General features: G+C 43.5%; 1 protein-coding gene across 4 annotated transcripts in view; it reads right to left on the reverse strand.

Annotated features, from left to right (window-relative positions):
• Positions 1-17,575, reverse strand: part of HEG1 (heart development protein with EGF like domains 1) — a 109,187-nt gene that overhangs the window by 45,646 nt on the left and 45,966 nt on the right. For 2 of the 4 annotated variants that reach the window (XM_064292516.1, XM_064292635.1), the window contains exons 5-9: positions 16,386-16,727; positions 6,986-7,378; positions 4,909-6,420; positions 2,671-2,787; positions 1,525-1,644 (exon numbers count right to left, since the gene is read on the reverse strand). In XM_064292516.1, coding sequence (XP_064148586.1) covers positions 1,525-1,644; positions 2,671-2,787; positions 4,909-6,420; positions 6,986-7,378; positions 16,386-16,727 — 2,484 coding nt within the window. The remainder of the gene's footprint in view (positions 1-1,524; positions 1,645-2,670; positions 2,788-4,908; positions 6,421-6,985; positions 7,379-16,385; positions 16,728-17,575) is intronic. The other 2 variants (XM_064292600.1, XM_064292554.1) reach the window with 2 other exon arrangements.

Consider the following 17,575-nt stretch of genomic DNA (forward strand, 5'->3'; position numbering starts at 1 on the left):
AAAAAAAAGACCAGACTTACTGGTCTGACAGAGGCTGGAAAAATCCCAAGAGTATTGCCCCTGGATACCCTTTTAACTCAGTACTGAAGTCACTCCCAAGGTTCACCCTTCAGCCAAAGATTAGACAGGCCCATAAAACAAAACGAGACTACATGGGCACACCAGGCCAGGGGCAAGGACAAGAAGGCAGGAGGGGACAGGCAAGCTGGTAATGGGAAACCCAAGGTCGAGAACGGGAGAGTGTTGACATGTCATTGGGTTGGCAACCAATGTCACAAAACAATATGTGTATTAATTATTTAATGAGAAACTAACTTGCCCTGTAAACCTTCGTCTAAAGTACAAAAATAAGAGGTAAAAAAAATCTTTATTTACTATTTAGTACCTGCCAAGAATACATGTAATATCACTGTAAATTATGAAGCATACTAATAATTTAAGAACCATGTGAACTTACCACCTCATATTACCATAGTTTGAAAGCCCCTGTCTGTTTCTCATAGATTCCAATGCCTTGCCTCTCTCTCACTCCAAGGTTATTTTTCTGTTTGTTATTCTCATGTTTAAAAAAGGAAAATTAGTTTTACCAAATACATATAGTTGGAATCCACTAGATAGCAAGTGATTTTTTTAAACCCAACCAGTTGTCATCGAGTTGACCCTGACTCGTGGCAACCCCGTGTGTGTCTGAGCAGGACTGGGCCCCATAGTGGTTTTTTTTTTTTAGTTTATTTTTATTGTATGCAAGAAAGCTCTTATGATTAATGCCTTATTGTATAATGGAAAGAACTGTGGGCTGGAAATCAGGCCTCTCTCATCAGCCAGTTGGATAAGCTTAGCCACATTAGCATAGCACCCTCTCAGGGCTTTTGTTTTCATTTGGTTTACTTGTTTGCTTTCTAACTTGCAAAGCAGAGATTATACTTAAAATCAACTAGCTTCTAAGTTACAAATTAGGGAACAAAAACACAACAAATGATGTGGTACAGTTACAACAGCATCTTTGTGAAAACCTGTCTGACTGTGGGTAAGAACAGGGAGACCATTTTTAGAATTGAAAAGAATGTGCAAGTGGTAGGCCAATCAGGGTTTTATTCTCTTTTCTCCCCCTAATTTTTTTTTTTTTACTGTGTTGTTAGAAAGCCCTTTTGATAATTTTTTTTCCTAACTGCAGTGTAGAATGGTTAAGTAAATTATGTAATGCATATTACGAAGTCATTAAGATGTTTGTATACTATTTTTTTAATAACGGGAAAATGTTTAAAATACAGAGTGCAGGCATATGCCTTAGGATTTCAACTATGTAGAAATATAACACATACCAAAAAAGACTGCAAAGTAAAGTGCTATCTCTTTGAGTGGGGGAATTACAGGAAATGTCTTCTACTTCTCTCCATATTCCTTAAGTTTACAGATTGGAGAAATACTGATTTTGATTAGAGATTAAAAAAAAAAACAGTAGATGTTATTTTATAAAATACATGGTGGTACAAAATAAAATCCAACATAGACCAAGTCTCTTACCCAAATTGCATATTCCTTTTTCCAACTGGTACCCAACAGGGCATTTGCAGGTGAAGGATCCCTGAGTGTTGTTGCATGTGGCGAGGGGAGGGCAGGGATTCAAGAGGCATTCATTCACATCTGCGGAAGGGAGGAAACCAGACCTTATGGGATCTGTGGCAGACAGCATGACCATGATCTAGAACAGTCCGCACTTGCTAAGGGCCAAATGGCACCAGGTACAGTGGGACCACAGAGATGAGTAAGATATCAGCCTTGTCTTCAGGGGGCTGATAGTCTATTAAGGGTGGAAAAAACCCAGTAAGGGTGGAGGCCACCATGTAAATCACCAACTATAAATACCCATTGCCTTTGAGTCAATTCTGACTCATAGCAACGCTAAAGGACAGAGTAGAACTGCCCCCTAGGGTTTCCAAGGCTGTATTTTTACAGAGGAAACCCTGGTGGCGTAGTGGTTAAGTGCAACAGCTGCTAGCCAAAAGGCCGGCAGTTCGAATCCACCAGGTGCTCCTTGGAAACCTTACGGGGCAGTTCTACTCTGTCCTATAGGGTCGCTATGAGTCAGAATTGACTTGACGGCAGTGGGTTTTAATCTTTATGGAAGCAGACCGCCACACATCCTTCTCCCACGGAGCAGTGGGTGGGTATGAACTGCTGGCCTTTTGGTTAGCAGCTAAGCACTTAACTGCTGTACCGCCAAGGCTCCTCGACTATAAATACAAGACAGGATTTGGAAGTATAAAGAAAGGAGTAGATTTTGATGGAGGGAGAGAATTAAAAACTGTTTATATAACATCTGGACTAAGGTAGACTGACTTTAATAAGCAGAGGGAGGGGGCGTTCTAGGCCGAAGCACCCGTAAGCTAAAGGCCGGGGCAGGAAGGTGTAGGGGTCTTTAGGGAGCTATAGGTGGTCCAGTGTGGCTAGCATATCGGAAGCCCACAGAGTGGAGCCAGCTCGTGGGGCTTGTCGGCGTCACACTGCGGTGTCTGACGCTATCCTGCAGAGAACACATAATCATGCTAACTCTCAGTGGATCAGAGTATTAATTAGAAAATATTATTTCCCTAATTCTGGAGGACTATAGAGCTCACTGAATATCTCAAAGGGACACTGTGGTGGACTGGACATTACTTTTGCTCTTACCCACACTGCAGTCATCCCCTCTCCAGGAAGGTGAGCACACACACCGATACCCACGGCTGGAGGCATCAGCAATGCAGTTCCCATCGTGAAGACAAGGGTTGGTGGCACAGATGTTGACTGAAAACACATTCCAGGAATAAGGCAGTTAATCGCACAGGAAATGTAAAGGCAGCTCTAGGTAGGTATTTAGTATTCCCAGCTAATATTTGATTCTTGCTTATTTGTGTTTACTTACCCTGAAAGGCCATACTTCCAGAATACTATGGACCCCCAAGAGGTACAGAAGACAGGTGCTGTAGCCCTGGGCACTGGTACCAGTTTGTGTACACATACAAATGCGAGACCAGTGGCTCCCTGAATGTAAGCTCTGTTGTACATCTAAACACTGCTCACAGGTCCCTCAGTTCAGGATTGATGGCTATATTGCCTTTGTGACACTTGGAAAATTCTGTTTGAATCAATGCCAATTTCCAACATGTTAAGGAGAAGAAAGCATCCCTGATCAAGCCATTCCCCCTGCTGTAACTGTGCAACTGAGTGTTTTATCAAAACCATAGCATCCTTTATCTGAAAACTCAAAATTTAACTGGGTCTCTACACACTGTGCAATCATTTAGAAAAATGATCAGAGTTGGGCACTACAATTGCCCTCTCTCTTCACATAATGTAAAAATCAGCCCTATCTGAATTCATTTAGGCCGTAATGGTTCACACACTTTGACATCATCTTGGACTCCCAGCCCCCGAGGGCAGTAACCACAACTCTCTGCTTTGCTCTGTATAACTGCTAGTACCATGCTCCAGGGGCCTCGTAACAAAGGCTACTCGCACTGACTTAGAAAAGCTGCAACCCACAACATACCTCCATTGTCTACAAGGAGCATATCCATGGTGGAACAAGAAAAGAAGTCAAGAGCTCAAACTCCAACACAATAACCCCAAGAAACAAATGCCTAAATCTAAAGGTGGTGTTGCTATTCTTCACTGCTACCTTAACTATTACCTAAAAACACTTACATACACACAAACACCATCACAAAGAATACATTACCAGCCAGTAATTACGCTCCTAATACTTGCCTATAGTTATCATTGTAATGACCTATGAACTGCATTCCATCACCTCCTTAAGGGGAGACTTGTAAAGTACCTTCTGGTATTGTAATATGTTTGGCCTCTGGAAATGAAGCCTTGTGTGCTCTGAAGCAGGGTTCCCAAATTTCCCTGAAGAATGATCCATCTTTCCTTTCCCAGAGGTCCTGGGATCACTGGCACAAAGGGGGTGGGGGGTATCGATGTTTCATGTATTCTGAGGCTGGCGAGGGTGGTGGTTTACGATCCCCCGCCAATTCCACAGGTTGATCACGGTAGACTGGTTGAGACTGTCAGTAACTTGAGTCCCTGCTCCTGTCACTACAAAACATTTCTCTTCTTTCCTTCCTGGTCTGGACAAGCCAAAAGGACAACCTTGAACATGACATCAAAAGGTACATCATCCCGCTTCCTTCTATCTTTTCTTAAATGGTAAAGAATCATTTGGATGGCTTTATTTTCCTTGCACCAGTTACTTTAACATGAATATAGATAAAGGTAACCTCAAGCGCAATGTAAAGGAGCCCTGGCCATGCAGTCACTATGGAAAAAATTTAGTTCATTGGACAGGTCTACCGGCCATGCCCCCTCCAGCCCTGCCATCTCAACTAGCAACACAATCTTAGGGAGACAGAGCAGCTCATGCTTCCTCTGGATCAAGAGAAGTCTCCCTAGGGGGTAGGGGAGCCTGCTGACTCGCTCACAAGCCCTGGGCTCTGATCTGGGAGCAGGCGGACTCATTCCGTGTCCCAGAGGCCACCTAAAGTTTCTTTACTTCAGTCTCCTCACCCTCTAATCCCACACTGCTGCCCCTCTCTGACCTTGGAAGGGTGAGAGTCACGCTTGAAAGCTCTTGCAATTACAGGGCGTTAAAAGCTACGGCTATGCTGCCTACTAATGTCATGCACGCCAGTGCATCCGCTCCTCTTCAGGAAGAATCATGTAACTCAGGGGTGGGAACATTAGGCCCACCGTGACATTATTTCATGGTTAAGTGCTTCAACAGGAAGCATTTTAGATCACAGAATAGACACATACTATTTCAAATACTAGCCACATCCACACATCCACACGAACCTCGAGCCCTGTACAGCTCTCGGTGTTTGACTGGGCCTCCCATTCAATGTGTGCTTGTGAGACTTTTACCTGAGGCTGGAGATGACAATGCCGTTGGTGACTGTGTGCTGCCCTGAGCAGGGAAGGTGGTAGATTTAAGAGTCAGTGCTTGAACAGTAGAAACATCTGTGGTTTGAGGAGAAGGAGGTGCTCTGGAGAAATGTGAAGCTGGGCTGTGCTCTTCTGTAACACTAAGCCTTGTAGCCAATTCTCTTGCTGATGTGGGTGCACTGGTCAGAGGAATCAATCTGGTGGTAGTATCTACATGAACTTGAGTCCTTTTTGTGGTGACAGCATCCTGTGTTGAGATTTGTGGCACTAGGATCTCAGGACTTATTGGCAAGACCTGTTTTCCAGATGTAGTCTGTACTATTGTGGTACCACTCATCAGAGCCACTGTGCTTGATGGGAGACTGACAGTGGTCACAGAGGGATGAGAAGTCTCAAGAGTGGTGGCTCTCAGAGCTGGAGACACTTGGGCTAAGCTGGTGCTCGAGGCTGGAAGAGTTTGCTTGGTGGAGGACTCTGTTAAGGCTGGGGGCAAAGGGACTCCCGAAGGAGAACTCACTGTTCCAGCTTCGGTGGACACTTTTGGCAAAGACCCTAGGCTTGGTGACTTTGGCTCTGTAATGGCTTTCTCCTGGTATGGGTCACTCTGGTTCTTAGGATCTGCTGTTTGACTGCTATGGAGCATGGCTATGGATGATGCCATTGTCCATGTCCCAAGTGAAGTCCCAGAAGTCTCCCTTGTCCTAGGCAGGACAGGGGTAGAAGATGAACGTGGTAAGGTTGGTTGTGAGACAGAAGATGGGGCAGGGGTAGATGGGGCAGGGGTAGATGGGGCAGGAGTAGATGGGGCAGGGGTAGATGGGACAAGGGTAGATGGGGCAAGGGTAGATGGGGCAAGGGTAGATGGGGCAAGGGTAGATGGGGCAAGGGTAGATGGGGCAGGGGTAGACGGGGCAGTGGTAGATGAGGCAGGGGTAGATGCTATCGAGGACACTGGTAAAGGTGAAGGTGAGGAAGATAAAAACGCATCCGAGGTAGACTTCAGTAGAGGAGCAGAGGCACTGGTTGATGGTAGGGCTGATGAGAACAATTGGTGGGACTGTGACACTGACGGCAGAGGCAAAGGGGCCCCTGATGGAGAAGAAGAGGAGTCACCAACAGGTTCAGCATACACGTCCGGAAGAATTGAAGTATTTGACAAGTTAGTGGTGGGCGTGTAGGATGGAGGGTTGGGAGTACCCATAACCAGTGACTCAGTGGAAGGCTGAGCATATTCCCCATCATAGGATGAGGATGAGGCATTACTTCTCTCAGTCCGAGCATGAGAAGAGGAAGAATACTGCACATGTGAAGAGTTGGAGATCTTGATATAAGAGGTTGAACTCTCCCTTGTGTCCATGTTGTCTGTAATGGACAGTAATGCCCGTTCTCCTTTGGTGAAGGTAGATGAAGCGTAGGTGTGGTCCGTGAGGTCGCTGGAAGTCCTCTGTTCCATATCTGTGCCATTCAATTGACCGTAACCAACTCCAGTGACTGCAAAGGGAAAAACTAAAGTTAGGTCAACTGAACAAACATGAAATATAAAATAGACTTTCAATGTCCTTTCCATGAACACGACTGAGGTGAAACACTTCCTTGGGAGGTGGTTTTCAATGGCGAGCACTCCGGATAAGGGACAGTACCAGATGGCAGAACAGTGTCTGCTCTGAGGCTATTTACTCCTCCCCTGAGGAACAGTGGTAGTGGCAAAGGAAATGGTAATAAAGGAGAAGGAGGGGCTGCAAGCCTAAGAATTGGGAACAGATCCAAATTCCTTCCACGTGCCTTTTTTGATAAAAGCTCTTAAGACCCCAAATAGAACAATTGTTATGCCTAAATGGAAAAAGGAAAACCCTCCCAACTTTCCATCACGTGTAATGAGATATTTCTTTCCCAGGGGGTTTCCTTTAGCCACAAAGTAGCTGGTCTCCTTTATTTGAAGGAGACATCAACCCAAATGCCAAGGCAAGTGTGTATGTGTGTGGGGGGGTGGGGAGGAACAGGCTGGGAAGGGCTGCTCATTTTCCTGATCGGGGAGAACCCAGAAAGTTCCCTTCACCTCCGGAGAGCTTGAAAGGTACATTCCGTGTTGACAGAAAACTGAGTCCTTCTAGGGCTGTGGGAAGATGGACAGATGAGCTGAAGGAATGTGGAAAAGGAGATTCAGCTGCAGACACAGTACCCCCAAGGACATGCGAGGCAGCCAGTGAACCTGAAACGAAGTCTGTGTCCTCAGTCACGTCCAGATGCTGTGTGGCGCTCTCTGTTTCTCTGAGCACCGAGGCAGAGCTCCCCACTTCCTCAGGAGCTGTGCTCCCGTTGGTAAGAGACCGCAGCGTCCGCTCTCCACCTCTAGTGAAAGTAGCTGACGTGTGTGGGCTGTGAGGGTGAGAACCGGAAGTCTTTTCCTGTGGGACTGAACTGCCTGCCACGTCATGGCTGCCTTCAACAGCTAAAAGAAGATTGAAAAAAAGGAACGGTGATTACTGCTGCCATTGTTAGCTGCTGTCGAGTTGACTCCTAACTCACAGCAACCCCGTGGACAGCAGAACAAAACACCATGTGATCCATAGATAGGGTTTTCATTGGCTGATTTGCAGAAGCAGATCACCAGGCCGTTCTTCCTAGTCTGTCTCATTCTGGATGCTCCACTGAAGCCTGTTCATCATCATAGCAACACGCAAGCCTCCACTGACGGACGGGTGGTGGCTGCACATGAGGTACCCTGACTGGGAATCGAACCCAGGTCTCCTGCATGGAAGGTGAGAATTCTACCACTGAACCACCACCGCCCCCAAATATAGGAACAGAGCAACAGTATTGTACATGAAATCAAGTGTCAGGAATAAGGCCCACTTCTTGGGCTATGTGAGCCAAAACGCCTCCCTATGCTATCTCAGGGTCTTTATCTGAGACCGACAATGCGGAAAACCAAAATATATGTCATTCTTATAAACACATAGCAAAATGACTAAAACCTCAAGAGGGACTGCGGATCAGCATATCTGTTCAGGTGACTCAGATTTCTGGGAAGGTTTATTACTTCAGTGAACAGGATCAATGCCGTATTTCTGCTCAGTGATACATAATAAATAGAGTTTACGTCAGGAAAATTGGTGGTGGGGGCGGTGAATGACGGGTAAAAGACTAACCACCCTACTGGGGATTTAGGTGTTCTGAGAAGGCCCAGGAGGGAGGCACACGTTACTCAAAAGGCTTTCCCCTCTTTGTATGACCTGTGACACACGAATTAACACGGGGCCTCTCATTCTGTGCAGTGTTATTTCTTTGCCTTAACACATCAGCTAGCAATGGCACTGTGGTTGGAGGTTACAGGTAGTTTGCTTTTCGTTTTATTATTATTTTTAATGCATTTGTTCTATTTTATGGATGGGGATGGAGGGGGATAAGTGATACATGAATGTATATTCTTTCCTTCCCTTTTCGGGTATATATTATGTTCTAAGCTTAAGGAGTCTTAGAATAAAAAGGGATCATGGATTATCAAACAAACCCCTTTTTTCAGATACATATGAGGAAAGTGAGGCCCAATCCCTTCTTGGCCTAAATACTTCACAATCTGACTCTGAGGAAACAGGCTCTTTTCTAGATTCTTATTCCCATTTCCAGCCCAGGCTGGCCCTTAGCATCCTATGGACACAACTCATGGAAAATAGATATAAAGGTGAATTTCAGGTAAGATTATGATAGGCTTGAGTTCACTGATAGGCAGGAAAAAGAGTGGGGACAGGAACGTACAGTGACCTAGAGCAGCACTGAGAAAGCCAGAGACCAGAGAGAGACGACTGGATTCAGGCTGAAGGGCTCTAACCCATACCCAGTGCCCTCGAGTCAATTCCTCCGACTCATAGCGACCCTATGGGACGGAGTAGAACCGCAGGGCTCTAGACCTATGAAAAGTCAACCAGGAGAGGCTGAAGAACTCAGCGTATCTGAGCGCAATTTCTCCGGGCAAAGAGAAAAAGGTCTTGGCTGGAGAAATCTTAAAAAAACTCTGGTTAATTAAATCCAGGCAAATAACCACGTCAGGGTTACAGACTTTATGAAGTAGAGGGCCACACCCTGAAGCAGGCACTATATCTGAACTCAAAAAAGAAATGAATAGTGGATGCTGAAGCTGGATTGCAGAATCAGTCAGCTCTGGCCGATTTGGAGGAATCAAGAAAAACCTTTGAGATTATTCCTTATCTAGTTCTTTATAACTGAACTAGACAGGAGTGAGGTTATTCCTCATCTAGCTCTTTATAATCGAACTGCAAGATCTGCTCACATTGGAATCCCATTTTCCAGATTAAACAACGGAGCGAGCGTGAGCTGCAGAGAGAAAGGGGACGGAAGAGATTTAAAAGGGAAAGGCCTTGGGAGCCAAGCCCTTGGTCTGAGAAGGTAAAATTCTGAGCCCCACAGTGGTGACGGTGGGACAGGATTCCTTTACTTCAGGAGACAGATACTGTGTTTTTCATGTACAGACATAGAAGAGCATAAATATCTTCCACCCATGCGTGGTCATTCTTTCATGATAAGCACATGCTTTTCTAACGCCAATTCTCCTCACTAGTTAGGATTCTCACACAGAGAAACTGGAGCTATGATTATTAGTGGTAGAGAAGCAAGAATTTAAGCCTGTGATAACTTTAAATGATAAGTTAATGGGTTTTTGCTTTCATCAACATATGTTTTACATTGATAAGGCTGCTCAGAGTTTTTTTTTCTAATCACTTTAAATAAACACATTATTAAAAGGGACCATTAAAGCAAAGGTTTCTCAAACAGATAAATTGGACTCACGAAAACTCAAAACTATTGAGCTGCAAATGATATCATCAAAAAGGTCAAAAAGATAATCCACGGAACGAAAGAAAATATCTGCAAATTATGTACCTGATAAAGGACTAAAAAAACCACGACACCAAACCCGCTGCCATGGCGTCCATTCTGACTCACAGCGACCCTACTATCCAGAATATACACTCTTACAATAATAAAACAACAACCCAACTAAAAAACGGTCAAAGGATTTGAAGAGACATTTCCAAAGAAGATGTACAAAAAGCCTATACACACATGAAAAGATGCTCTAGATTAGCCGTTGTTGTTGTGTTGTTAGGTACCATCAAGTCCATTCCAACTCACTGCTTTGTTCTGTGTCATCATCACAATCGTTGCTATGTTTGAGCCCACTGTTGCAGTCACTGTGTCAATCCATCACATTGAGGGTCTTCCTCTTTTTTGCTGACCCTCTACTTTGCCAAGCATGATGTCCTTCTCCAGGGACTAGTCTCTCCTGACAATGTGACCAAAGTAAGCAAGATGAAGTCTCGATATCCTCTCTTCTAAGGAACATTCTAGCTGTACTTCTTTCGAGGCAGATTTGTTTGTTCTTCTGGCAGTCCATGGTATATTCAATATTCTTTGCCAACATCATAATTCAAAGGCATCAATTCTTCTTTGGTCTTCCTTATTCATTCTCCAACTTTCACATGCATATGAGAGGATTGAAAATACCACCGCTTGGGTCAGGCGCACCTTAGTCATCAAGGTGACACCTTTGCTTTTTAACACTTTAAAGAAAGAGGTCTTTTGCCCAATGCAAGTCATTTGATATCTTGACCACTGCTTCCATAGGCATTGATTGTGGATCCAAGTAAAATGAAATCCTTGACAATTTCTCTTTTCTTTGTTTATCATGATGTTCCTTATTGGTCCAGTTGTGAGGGTTTTTGTTTCCTTTATGTGGAGGTGTAGTCCATACTGAAGGCTGTAGTCTTTGATCTTCATTAGTAAGTGCTTCAAGTCCTCTTCATTTTCAAGCAAGGTTGTGTCATCTGCATATTGCAGGTTGTTAATGAGTCTTCCTCCAATCTTGATACCCTGTTCTTCTTCACATAGTTAGGCTTCTCGGATTATTCGCTCAGCATACAGACTGAATAAGTGTACAACCCTGACACACACCTTTCCTGATTTTAAATCATGCACTATCCCCTTGCTCTGTCCAAACATCTGTATCTTGGTCTATGTACAGGTTCTGCACGAGCACAATTAAGTGTACTGGAAATTCCTATTCTTCAAAATGTTATCCATAATTTGTTATGATCCACACAGTCAAATGCCTTTGCATAGTCAATAAAACGCAGGTAAATATCTTTCTGGTATTCTCTGCTTTCAGCCAATATACATCTAACATCAGCAATGACACCCTTGTTCCACGTCCTATTCTGAATCCTGCTTGAACTTCTGGCAGTTCCCTGTCAATGTACTGCTACGATCACTTTTGAATGATCTTCAGCAAAATTTTATTTCAGTGCGATTATTAATGATATTATGCAATAATGTCTGCATTCTGTTGGATCACCCTTCTTTGGAACGGGCACAAACACAGACAAATACAGACCTCTCGCAGTCAGTTGGCCAGGTAGCTGTCTTCCAAATTTCTTGGCATAGACAAGTGAGCACTTTCAGCACTGTATCCATTTGACAAAATATCTCAGTTGGTATTCCATCAGTTCCTGGAGGCTTGTTTTTCACCAATACCTTCAGCGTAGCCTGGACATCTTCCTTCAATACTGTCAGTTTTTGATCATATGCTACCTCCTGAAATAGTTGAATGTAGACCAATTCTTTTTGGTACAGTGACTCTGTATATTCCTTCCATCTTCTTTTTTTTAATTTTTATTGTGCTTTAAGTGAAAGTTTACAAATCAAGTCAGTCTCTCACACAAAAACTTATATACACCTTGCTACATACTCCCAATTGCTCTCCCTCTAATAAGACAGCCCATTCCCTCCACTCTCTCTTTTCGTGTCCATTTCACCAGCTTCTAACCCCCTCTACCCTCTCATTTCCCCTCCAGGCAGGAGGTGCCAACATAGTCTCAAGTGTCCACCTGATCCAAGAAGCTCACTCCTCACCAGCATCCCTCTCCATCCCATTGTCCAGTCCAATGCCTGTCTGAAGAGTTGGCTTTGGGAATGGTTCCTGTCCTGGGCCAACAGAAGGTCTGGGGGCCATGACCACTGGGGTCCTTCTGGTCTCAGTCAGATCATTAAGTCTGGTCTTATGAGAATTTGGGGTCTGCATCTCACTGCTCTCCTGCTCCCTCAGGGATTCTCTGTTGTGTTCCCTGTCAGGGTAGTCATTGGTGGTAGCCGGGCACCATCTAGTTCTTCTGGTCTCAGGCTGATGTAGTCTCTGGTTTATGTGGCCCTTTCTGTCTCTTGGGCTCGTAATTACTTGTGTCCTTGGTGTTCTTCATTCTCTTTTGGTCCAGATGGGTTGAGACCAATTGATGCATCTTAGATGGCTGCTTGCTAGTGTTTAAGACCCCAGGTGCCACTCTCCAAAGTGGGATGCAGAATGTTTTCTTAATAGATTTTATTATGCCAATTGACTTAGATGTCCCCTGAAACCATGGTCCCCAAACCCCCGCCCCTGCTACGCTGGCCTTCGAAGCATTCAGTTTATTCAGGAAACTTCTTTGCTTTTGGTTAGTCCAGTTGTGCTGACCTCACCTGTATTGTGTGTTGTCTAAAGTAGTTCTTAACTACTATCTAATTAGTGAATATCCCTCTTCCACCCTCCCTCCCTCTCCCCTCTCGTAACCATCAAAGAATATTTTCTTATCTGTTTAAACTATTTCTCGAGATCTTATAGTAGTGGTCTTATACAATATTTGTCCTTTTACAACTGACTAATTTCACTCAGCATAATGCTTTCCAGATTCCTCCATGTTATGAAATGTTTCACGGATTCATCATTGTTCTTTATGGATGTGTAATATTCCATTGTGTGAATATACCATAATTTATTTATCCATTCATCTGTTGATGGGCACCTTGGTTGGTTCCAGCTTTTTGCTATTGTAAACAGTGCTGCAATGAACATGGGTGTGCATATATCTGTTCGTGTAAAGACTCTTATTTCTCTAGGATGTATTCCAAGGAGTGGGATTGCTGGATCATATGGTAGTTCTATTTCTAGCTTTTTAAGCCTTCCATCTTCTTTTGACGCTTCCTATGTCATTCAATATTTTCCACATAGAATCCTTCAATATTGTAACTTGAGGCTTGAATTTTTTCTTTAGTTCTTTCAGCTTCAGAAATGCCAAGCGTTGTCTTCTCTTTTGGTTTTCTAACTCCAGGTCTTTGCACATTTCATGATGGTATTTTACTTTGTCTCAAGCTACCCTTTGAAATCTTCTGTTCAGCTCTTTTACTTTATTTCTTCTGTTTACATTAGTTACTCTATGTTCAAAAGCAAGTTTCAGAGTCTCTCTGATATTCATTTTGGTCTTTTCCTTCCTTCCTGCTTTTTAATGACTTTTTGCTTTCTTTGCATATGGTATCCTTGACATCGTCCCACAACTTATCTGGTCATTAGTCATTAGTGTTCGAAGAGTCAAATCTATTCCTGAGATGGTCTCTAAATTCAGGTAGGCTATACGTAAGGTCATACTTTGCCTCTCGTGGTCTTGATTTAATTTTATTCAGCTTTAATTTTCACTTTCATATGAGTAATTGGTGATCTGTTCCACAGTCGGCTTCTGGCCTTGTTCTGACTGATGATATTGAGCTTCTCCAACATCTCTTTCCACAGATGTAGTCGATTTGATTCCTGTGTGTTCCATCTGGCTAGGTCCACCTGTATAGTCACCATTTATGGTATTGAAAAGATGGTATTTCCAATGAATAAGTCATTGTCTTGTAAAGTTCTATCATGCGATCTCTGGTGTCATTTCTATCATCAAGGCCGTATTTTCCAACTATTGATCTTTTTACCTTTTTTCCAACTTTCGCATTCCAATCACCAGCAATGATCAATGCATCTTGATCCCATGTTTGATCAATTTCAGACTGCAGAAGCTGGTTAAAATCTTCAATTTCTTTATCTTCGGCATCAGTGACTGGTGCATAAATTTGAATTCTGGACGTATTAACTGGACTTCCTTGAAAGTGTACGGGTATTATCCTATTACTGACAGTGCTATACTTCAGGATAGATCTTGAAATGTTCTTTCTGATGATGAATGTGATACTGTTCCTCTTCAATTTGCCAGTCCTGGCATAGTAGACCATATGATTGTCTGATTCAAAATGGCCAATATTTCAGCTCATTAATGCCTAGGATACTGATCTTCAAGCATTCCATTTCAGTTTTGACTTCCAGTTTTCCTAGATTTGTACTGCATACATTCCACTTCCCAACTATTAATGGATTTCTGCAGCTGTTCCTTCTCACCTTGAGTCATGTCACATCAGCAAAGGAAGGTCCCAAAAGCTTCATGCCATCCACGTCATTAAGGTTGACTCTACTTTAAGGAGGCAGCTGTTCACTAGTCATATTTTGAGTACTTTCCAACCTGACAGGCTCATCTTCCGGCATTATATCAGACCATGTTCAGCTGCTATCCATAAGATCTTCGCTGAACAATTTTTTTAGAAGTAGATTGCCGGTCCTTCTTCCTAGTCTTCTCAGTCTGGAAGTTCCCCTGAAACCTGTCCACCGTAGGTGACCCTGCTGGTATTGAAATACCAGTGGTATAGATTCCAGCATCACAGCAGCACGCATGTTGACAAATTGACAGATGAGTGGAGTTTAGTCATTAGGAAAATGCAAATCAAAACCACAATGAGATACCACTTCATACCCACCGTTGTTGTTAGGTTCCATCAAGTCAGCCCCCATCTCCAGACGACCCCATGTGTTACACAGTTGAACTGCTCCATAGGGTTTTCTTTGCTGTAATCTTTACAGAAGCAGTTTTTCAGGCCTTTCTTTCACAGAGCAGCTGGGTGGTTTGAACTGCTAACCTTTTAAGTTAGCAGTGATTGATTGCAAACTACTTGCACCACCCAGGCTCTTTCATACCCACTTAGGATGGCTATAATAAAAAAGATGAACCATAACAAGTGTTGACAAGAATGTGCAGAAACTGGAACCCTCATACATTGCTGAGAGGGATGTAAAATGGTAACCCACTTTGGGAAGAACTTTGGCAGTTTTTCAAAAGGATAAACATAGTTACCATATGATCGAGAAATTAAAGCATACATTCACACAAAAATATGTTCCAGAATGTTCACAGCAGTATTATTTATAATTGCCAAGAAATGGAAACAACCAAAATGTCTATAAATTAACAAAAGGATAAACAAAATGTAGCATAATGTAGTACATTCATACAACGAAATATTATTCAGCCATAAAAAGGAACGAAGTACTGACCCATGCTACAGTGTGGATGAATCTTAAAAATATTATGCTAAGTGAAAGAGGCCAGACACAAAAGGCCACGTACTGTATGATTCTATTTATATGAAAAGTCCAGAATAGGAGATCCATAGAGACGGAAGTGATTAGTGGTTGCCAGGGGATGGAGGGAGGGGGAATTGGGAGTGAGTGCTAACAGGCACACGGCGTCTTTTTGGGGTGACAGAAATGTTATGGAATTCGATAGTGGTGATGGTTACACAACTTTGTGAATATACTAAAACCAGTGAATTGCACACTTTGAACAGGTGAATTTGTATGGAATGTGAATTATACCTCAATAAAGCTGTTAAAATAAAAAAGGAAGAAAGGGTTTCCCTTGATGAGTATCCAGACCAGTGGCGAACAATTGCTCCTAAGAAGGTGTTATTTTCATCTTTCAGGAGCTCTGTGATTGAGGCAGGTATGGGGATAGGGAAAGAACCCTGGGGGCGCAACGTTTAAGTGCTTGCCTGCTAACCGGAAGGTTGGTGGTTCGAACCCACCATAGGGTTTGTGGGAGAAAGACTGGCGATCTGCTTCCTTCAAGATTTACAGCCTAGAAAGCCTTATGGGGCAGTTCTACTCTGTAACACATGGGGTCACTATGAGTCAAAAATCTACTCAATGGCACCTAACAACAACAACAACGTGGGATGGCGGGTAGGTAGTAGGGAGTAAGAGGAGATGGGCAGTGGGGTCCCTGAGCTGCATCTGGGAGGGGCAGGTGGCAGCAGTGGCTCCTTGGAGATGTGTCAGGGAGAATTTGGGAACATACAGGTATATGTGTAGCAATGAGCTAGAAGAATGACTTGGGACCCAAGAGTGTTATTTCATTAACGCATAAAACTAGAGGGGCCCAGGGGTGTTATTTCATTAATGCTTGACCTTGCTACGTTACAGGGGATACTTGAGTGGTGCAAACAGTTAAGGCACTTGGCTGTTAAGGGAAAGACTGGAGGACTGAGTCCATCCAGAGGCATCTCAGAAGAAAGGCCTGGCAATCTACTTCCAAAACATCAGCCAATGAAAATCCTATGGAGCCCAGTTCTACTCTGACATGCATGGGGGTCACCATGAGTTGGAGTCGACTCAGTGGCAACTGATTACTGGTGCTATGCCACAAAGATCATAAACACAGTACGTCCCCTCTCCCCGCAGTGGGGTTCAGCTTTATGAAATGAAAACTCACTTGAATGTTCACCACGTGATGCTGAGGGATCCAGGCTTTCTGAGGAAGATACAGACAAAGACTCTGTGGATGGCTCAGAGTAATTCCTATCACTCAACGTGCTTCCTTCGGGCTGTGGAGCAGAGTCAGAGAACTGGGTCAAAACTGAAGAGTTCATAGCTTCAGGAGGTGAAGTCGAGCTTCCTGTCCCATTTACAAACATCTTGCTGTTGGTCAAGGACCAGTGTGCTGTGCTCTCTCCACCTTCAATGGATGGCACCGATCTAGACACAGTCTCAGTCTGAGAAATGGAACTTCCATTGTTTGCATCAGAGATGGTGGCAAGGTGATGTCCTCCGGAGGCTGTAAGTTGGGAAAAAAGAAAAAAATGCCACCATTACACAGGTGTAAGAGAGAATCCTCAACAACCGAGAGGTGATTCCTCTCTAAAAAGAGATCCCCTTTGCCAAGGAACCCTGTACAGCATTTGTTATATGTATAACCAGGCATGTAGTTTCATACTCTAAGTAATTATTTCAAAACTCTTAGGTGTCAGCAAGACAGCGATACCTAAGTAAAAGGTAGTGAAGAGGGAAGCTGGAGTTCAGTGCTTTTGAACAATATGTGCAAAGTGGCAGAGTTACTTATAGGCTTAAGTGTTTTATTCTCTTTCCACTAAAAAGTGGTCAAGGAGTTAAGTGCATCATTAAGTCTAGCAAATACGATAGGCGTAAATATTCTGCATGGTCAGAAACACTTTTCTAAAACAGTTCTGATATTGGAAAAGATTATTCTAATTCTGAAATACAGTGAAATAAATCAAGTATAGGGAGTAAACAAAAGTCATGGATTTGGGGAATATATTTATATCTGCATGTTTTATTTTGTAATGACAATCCATACATAAAATAACAAAAGGTCGTTCTAAAGGGTGGGCCGGCTCTCACTGCGAAGACAATGCTTCAGAGTGAAAAGCAGGTGGAACCGGAAGCGAGAGCCCCAAGGCTGAGGGACCAGCCGAGTCTGCTGTGAGTGAGCTGAGAGATCCTGCGCTCATTACTCAACTCCTCTGAGCCTTTGTGTCCTCATTTATCAAAAAAGAGGGAGGAGTGGTACCTGTTTGGCTTACTGCACAACGGTCTGCAAAGGATGAAAATCAAAATGCAACAAGGTGGTGTAACAGATAAACGAGCTGGTGTTATCTAAGAATA

This window comes from Loxodonta africana, chromosome 1 (genome assembly GCF_030014295.1).
Source record: "Loxodonta africana isolate mLoxAfr1 chromosome 1, mLoxAfr1.hap2, whole genome shotgun sequence".
Taxonomy (NCBI): Eukaryota; Metazoa; Chordata; class Mammalia; order Proboscidea; family Elephantidae; genus Loxodonta; species Loxodonta africana.